Source organism: Abramis brama (assembly GCF_963993115.1).
Source record: "Abramis brama genome assembly, chromosome: 18".
Taxonomy (NCBI): Eukaryota; Metazoa; Chordata; class Actinopteri; order Cypriniformes; family Leuciscidae; genus Abramis; species Abramis brama.
In genome coordinates, this window is record NC_139980.1 from 31663165 (window position 1) to 31670902 (window position 7738).

General features: G+C 38.1%; 1 protein-coding gene across 1 annotated transcript in view; it reads right to left on the minus strand.

The window, feature by feature from the left end:
- Positions 1–795, minus strand: part of kif3ca (kinesin family member 3Ca) — a 26328-nt gene extending 25533 nt beyond the window's left edge. Inside the window, exon 1 of the mRNA XM_084091847.1 lies at positions 1–795. This exon is cut by the window's left edge and continues 959 nt beyond it. Within this exon, the coding sequence (XP_083947973.1) occupies positions 1–472 (472 nt within the window). The 5' untranslated portion in view covers positions 473–795.
- Positions 796–7738: the final 6943 nt, after the last annotated feature.

The following is a 7738-nucleotide window of genomic DNA, read 5'->3' on the forward strand; positions in this document are numbered from 1 at the left end:
TGAGCAGGTCACGGATCTCCTCCTGGTAGATCTCCAAATACGAGGCCCGGACCAGGTACTGCTGGTTCTGAGAGCGCGAGATGTGCGTGAAGATGTGCTCGAACGAGTTCGGGATGATGCCGCGGCGCTCGGGGTCCAGCCACTGGCCTTGCATGGTGTACGTTTTCCCGGTTCCCGTCTGTCCGTACGCGAAGATGGTGCCGTTAAACCCGCGCAGAACCGAGTCGATGAGCGGCCGGACCGTCTCGTCGTACAGGTCGCTCTGTTTGGAGCACGCGTCGTAAACCGCATCAAACGTGAAGGTCTTGAGAAGCTCTCCCGGACCCGCCTTGTGGTTCCGCAGGGCCACCTGGCCCAGTTTCACATCCATCTGCACGATATTCTCATAACCCGTCGATTCTTCTTTACGGTTGATCGGGCGACACCGAACCACCACCTTCACAGCCTCGCCGGTCTTTGACTTCATGGACATATTGACTCCCGTCTGAGATGAGTGGATCACAAATGAATGAGCGCAGTAATTCCCGTTAAACCAGAAGGACGGTGGTGGAAGATGGGAATGTCAGCATCAGCATCCTCCGGTTTCCGAGCGCATAATGTCAGTCACGGCACAAATCTCTGCGGTCTCCACAAATGAATAAAAGATAAACGCGCTTCCGTCATGAACACGCATGGATGAAATCATAAGCTCGAAATATCTCACCGATTTCCACTGAAAACACAAGATCCAAAATATAAGCGCGCGTCTGGCAGAGAATCACATAGCCTACATCAGCTGCGCTTCACTGCAGCCCTGCCCAAACACACACACACACACACACACACACACACATCCATCATGGTTGCCAGATCTCGCATGAGAACCAAGCAATCTGAATATAGGGGATGGGGATTTTCAGGAATTGTGGCTCTGCTTTATTACAGACACTTCATATCTTAATTCTTGAGATTTAAAAAGGTATTTTTCCTAAGTGGAAATTGTTACTAACCAGATAGGATTCTGAGTTGTAGTGGTTCCTTAAAGCTGTTCCAATTCTATTAGACTAAACTCTATGAGATTTTAATAAATGCAGTTATTTTAGAAATAATTTCCCTCAGCATTTTGTTAACAAATAATAAGAAAAATTTAGATTTCAACAGAAATAAATTCAGTACAATTATTGTGTGTTTACACTCGTTTTAATGACTTAAATGCATAAATTCGAATCAATCCAGTAATTGGCTCTAAACACCTATATCTATTTAAAACATAATGAACAATATATATATATATATTTTACATTTAACTTAACTAGCTAATTCATTCATTCATTTTTATAACAAAAAATTATGCCACTGATTACAACACAACCACAGGCTGAATTCAGTTTGATTCACTAAAAATAACTAAAGCACTGGAGACCAGTTTTATTAACACCTCGTAGATTTAACATGATAAGAATGAATAAAAAATGAATATAAAATAAACATAAAATAAAACAATATTATATACCCCAAAGCAAATATGTAAACTGAAAACCTCCTGAAGGGTGACATGAAGGGTGAACATGGCAACACACACACACACACACACACACACACACACACACACACACACACACACACACACACACACACACACACACACACACTTTTTCATGTTTTATTTGGACTTTCCATAAACCTAGCCATCATAGAATACTTTCTTCATTATTACACTTTCAAAAAACATAACTTAGCATGATTTATTTAAATTTATTTCAAAACTCTTCACACAGTAATCACAGTATCAGTCCATGTGAGCTCAACTGTGGATCATTTATCATTGCTTTGGCACAAAATGTTAAAAAAATATTTTCTCACTCCAACAAACACCAGCAAAACTCTATACAGAGTTTTTTCAAAACTGTTTACCTTAAGTTCAAAACTTAACATAATTGAATAAGACAGCAATTCGCTTCTAATGCAACATTAAAATATATTCTGAATATCAAAAATTAAATACTAAAAACCAAGAAAGCATTGTATAATTGTTGTTGTTAGTGTTTTTAGGCTTTTGATTTATGAGTGACAAGTGTGTTTGTTGGGTGAAACCCCTTGCGTTGGCAGAATGACTTGATTAGAGTCATGAATAAAAGGTTTTGGAAGTTTTAGAGCATTTTGAATGTGAAATTAACTGCTGTGCCAAGCTGGAAGTTGGTTAGAAGAACTGTGAGTTTTGAAAAAGTGACCCAAGTATTGAGAAAAATGTCCTTAAAAATTGATCAGATTCCTTCTATTGTGGTCTTGTTTGTGCATCAATGGCGCCATCTAGTGAATTTCTAATATATACATATATATATATATATTTTTTTTTTTTAACCACAAGAGGCTCCACATTTAAATATTCTTATCTTTTTAAAATTCATTAGTACTGTGATCAATTATTTTATGTTTATCAAGAGTCAAGAGACCCATACAGAGGATGCTTCGAGCACTAATATTAGCCTGAGTGTCTGACTCTAGAATATGATCAGACCAGCTCTTGGGTTTCAAAGGTTTTAAGCATGTAATCTATCAGAGGGAAGCCAAAGCACTTAGTGAAACATCTTGGATGAAATCAATCCATGAAGAAAGAGCTGATAGCCTGTGATGATGCTTCCTCTCAAGATGATGCTTTTAGCTGTATAAGAGGCCACAATTCATGATGATTCAAAACATTTACGTTACCTTAAAACTTTGAGACAATAACATGTATGTATTCAAGCTGTAAGGAAAGAATTTTAGTATAATATATTCTCAAAAGATAAATAAAACTGTCTGCACACTTGAATCCTTTCAGCAAATTTAATAGCCAAGCTTTCGGTCAGACGACCATCCTCAGGGCATACAGACAATCAATGTAGCAATCAACTTAACTGTGTTCAAACACATCAGGACAATCAACAGTGATTACCACACCTGTGGAAGCCAGGTAGGAGAGTTGTAGTCCAATGGTGGGAGTTGTAGTTTTTCTTTAACTTACCCAACATATTGAGTTATCTACATAATTTACACATTTACTCCCCATAGTGAAAATCCCCAATACAAGAAACAAACAAAAGTACAGATATACAAAAATACAAGCACATATATACATACATACATGCTGTATAAGTACATGAAGACTGCAAGAACATCAGTAAAAACCTTCATAAACTGCAGTATTCAAGACTTATAAAAACAGTACAGCTGTGACTATAACATGACACTCATGTCGAAATCCACATTTAAACCTTTGGGATATAAGGCATCCAAAGTATGAATCCAGTACAGTTCCCTTTGGCATAGCACTTTATCAATGTTGCCACCAGATAATTTAATCTGCTCAATTCCCTGAAAACGGAGAGAAGAGACTGAGTGAGCACACTCTGTAAAGTGACAGGCCACAGGGTAGTTAGGGTCAGCACGTCTGATAGAGCTTTTATGCTCGCTTATCCTCTGTTTTAAACTACGTGTGGTCTTTCCCACATACACCATGTCACAAGGACATCTTAAAATGTAAATAACATTCTTAGTTTTACATGTAATAATGCCCTTCACATTGTAGCTCTTACCGGATCTGGGATGTTTAAAGTTACAGGTCTTGTGTGTATTATTACATTGGGCACAATTGCCACAGGGATAGTTACCATCCCTAAGAGGTGCTAAGAGTGTTTGGGAGCTGATCTTATGCATGCTTTCACTACCCTGTTGTGGAGGTTAGGGCCCCGTCTGGACACAAACAAAGGTGGATCCTTAAATTTATCTTAAATAAATGTTTACATGTCTAAGAAATGCACACATTTGGAGTCAGATTCTACAGTTAATTTTAGATCTGGGCTCATCCTATTGAGGTGAGTGGATCATGTGGATCAAACTAGAAGATGGTAGATTGACCACAACCCTCTATCGTAAAGAGACGGATCGCAATTCGTTCCTTTTGGCAAGCAGCTCGCATCCCAGTGCCCTAAAAAACGGCCTGCCTAAGAGTCAATTCTATAGACTTAGACGGATTTGCCATTCAATTGAAGAGTTCAAGGAGAATGCTATAGATATGAAGCAAAGATTTCTAGCCAGGGGGTATCCCACTAAAAGTATTGAAGAGGCATATAATATCGCCCTCTCCACACCACGGCCACACCTTTTGAAAAAGAGTGTTAAAAAGGATAAAAAGTTTTCTGTCTTTTGCATAACTACTTTTACTCCAAGATCCTTTATTATTAAAAACACCATTATGAAATACTGGCACCTAATATCTGATGATTCTTCTCTTCAGGATAAATTTAAGGATCCACCTTTGTTTGTGTCCAGACGGGGCCCTAACCTCCACAACAGGTTAGTGAAAGCATGCATAAGATCAGCTCCTACCCAAACACTCTTAGCACCTCTTAGGGATGGTAACTATCCCTGTGGCAATTGTGCCCAATGTAATAATACACACAAGACCTGTAACTTTAAACATCCCAGATCCGGTAAGAGCTACAATGTGAAGGGCATTATTACATGTAAAACTAAGAATGTTATTTACATTTTAAGATGTCCTTGTGACATGGTGTATGTGGGAAAGACCACACGTAGTTTAAAACAGAGGATAAGCGAGCATAAAAGCTCTATCAGACGTGCTGACCCTAACTGTGGCCTGTCACTTTACAGAGTGTGCTCACTCAGTCTCTTCTCTCCGTTTTCAGGGAATTGAGCAGATTAAATTATCTGGTGGCAACATTGATAAAGTGCTATGCCAAAGGGAACTGTACTGGATTCATACTTTGGATGCCTTATATCCCAAAGGTTTAAATGTGGATTTCGACATGAGTGTCATGTTATAGTCACAGCTGTACTGTTTTTATAAGTCTTGAATACTGCAGTTTATGAAGGTTTTTACTGATGTTCTTGCAGTCTTCATGTACTTATACAGCATGTATGTATGTATATATGTGCTTGTATTTTTGTATATCTGTACTTTTGTTTGTTTCTTGTATTGGGGATTTTCACTATGGGGAGTAAATGTGTAAATTATGTAGATAACTCAATATGTTGGGTAAGTTAAAGAAAAACTACAACTCCCACCATTGGACTACAACTCTCCTACCTGGCTTCCACAGGTGTGGTAATCACTGTTGATTGTCCTGATGTGTTTGAACACAGTTAAGTTGATTGCTACATTGATTGTCTGTATGCCCTGAGGATGGTCGTCTGACCGAAAGCTTGGCTATTAAATTTGCTGAAAGGATTCAAGCAGGGCCGGAGTGGGGCCACTTTTCAGCCCGGGAGTTTCAGGCCCAAGACCGGCCCACTTTTTCCATGGTGGAATTCCAAATTAGCACTTTTTCTAAATTGGATAAATGAAGCAACAGTTCAGCTCTTACTATTGTGTAGTTTGTATTAATACCATGGGTTAACAAATAATGTAAAAGTTAAATAATAATTCACTTAGACTTTATAAGAAGCAATTACAACTTTATTTCACACAATTCTGACTTTATATTTCGCAATTCTGACTTTATATCACAATTCTGACTCTATATCTTGCAGTTCTGACTTTATAAGCAACTGCAACTTTATTTCACGCAGTCCTGAATTTATATCTTGCAATTCTGACTTTATAAGAAGCAATTGCGACTTTATTTCACACAATTCTGACTTTATATCTTGCAATTCTGACTTTATAACACACAATTGCGACTTTATCACACAATTCTGACTTTATATCTCGCAATTCTGACTTTATAACACGCAATTGCTACTTTATTTCACACAATTCTGACTATATATCTTGCAGTTCTGACTTTATAAGCAATTGCGACTTTATTTCACACAATTCTGAATTTATAATACACAATTGTGACTTTATATCACACAATTCTGACTCTATATCTTGCAGTTCTGACTTAATAAGCAATTGCGACTTTATTTCACGCAGTTTTTCTTTATATCTTGCAATTCTGACTTTATAAGAAGCAATTTCGACTTTATTTCACACAATTCTGAATTTATATCTCGCAATTCTGACTTTATAACACACAATTGCGACTTAATATCACGCAATTCTGACTTTATATCTCGCAATTCTGACTTTATAACACGCAATTGCGACTTTATTTCACGCAATTTTGACTTTATATCTCGCAATTCTGAGAAATAAAGTCAGAATTGCGAGATGTAAACTCGCAATTGTGAGATAAAAAGTCGCAATTATCTTTTAAAATGTTTTATTCTGTGGCTTAAAAAAAGCTTCAATACCTCCTGGCCTCTTCCTCCCATCCATCCTCCCTGACGCGTTACGGTAGGGCCGGCCCAGCTATCGGTAGGCGCCGGCGGTGCCGCGGTAGCCTACCTGAGAAAACGTTTTGGAAAAGACCTTTCTTTTACTGTCTATGGAAAAGACGGACTATGGACCCAACCAACTCTATAGGAGGGGAGGGGAGAACTCCCTCACATGGTACAACCCATGCAGAGGCTGCGCGCTGCGGTGTCAGAATGCGAAACGTGTGTAGCCTATGTAACTAACGTGACATTGAAATGTGAAAAAAAAAAAAAAAAAAAAAAATTCCTCGACCGGCCCAAAAGTGAAGCGGCCCACCGGGAATTCTCCCGATTACCCACTCCGGGCCTGGATTCAAGTGTGCAGACAGTTTTATTTATCTTTTGAGATCTTCAGTTTTGTTTGTCTGGCACCTTGTTGTTCGTGAGTGCGGTGTTATTCTTTCAAAGTATAATATATTCTGTAACTGCCACGTTTGTAAGTCACTGAAATTTTCATTTTATATATAGGCTATATGTAAAATATATATTTTTTAAATTACAAAATGTATCTGCATGATTAAATGTTATGTAAATGGAAGTTTGAATTATAATAATTAACATGTTAAAGAGATTCTATCGCCATGCACATTGACACAACTTTTTTTAAATGGCTGTGACTCAAACTCTGAATGACATCCGGTGTATTTAACAGAACCAGATGTTTAACTCCACTGTGACTCACATATCAGCAGATTGACTTACAGCCCTCATCTACGCCTCTGCTGACTGTCAGTGTGTGTTCACTAGACTGCTTAAACCCGGTCAAATGAGGTGAGGAATCCTGAGAGACGACAAACTGAAAGAACTGGGCTATTTAAAAACACACGCGTGGCAAATAAAATCAAACAAAAACTGAAACATCTGAGCAAAAAGAAATTCCTGTAATATTCCAGATTCATGCGGCGTGGAGCGGGACAGTCTGGAAACAGAAAAAGAGAGAGTGACTCACTGACAGATTTGAAGGAAAATGAAACCTCCAGCAGTTCTGGAGTCTCAGCAGGTTTCTTCATGTTTACAGCTGCATTATGGGGGAAATGTTGCCCAATAGCCAGATTCTTCAAACCTCACAGGACACGAGAGCAGGACTCATTCCAGCTCACAGTCTGTGCTCTTTTCCCCACATTAAAACAGATTAAATGGGGCATTTTGATTTATTCTCTTCATTTAGGATACAGTTGGCATCATGCTACTTTACACTCTTAAAAATAAAAGTTCTTCAGGAGAAACGCGAAAAATTAGAATATCGTCCAAAAGTTCATTTATTTCAGTAAATCAACTTAAAAGGTGAAATTAATGTACTATATAGACTCATTACATGGAAAGTGAGATATTTCAAGCCTTTATTTGTTATAATTTTGATGATTATGGCTTACAGCTTATGAAAACCCCAATTAAAAACCTAAGCAATATTGATTTTCATAAGCTGTAAGCCATAATCATCAAACAAATGATTTTG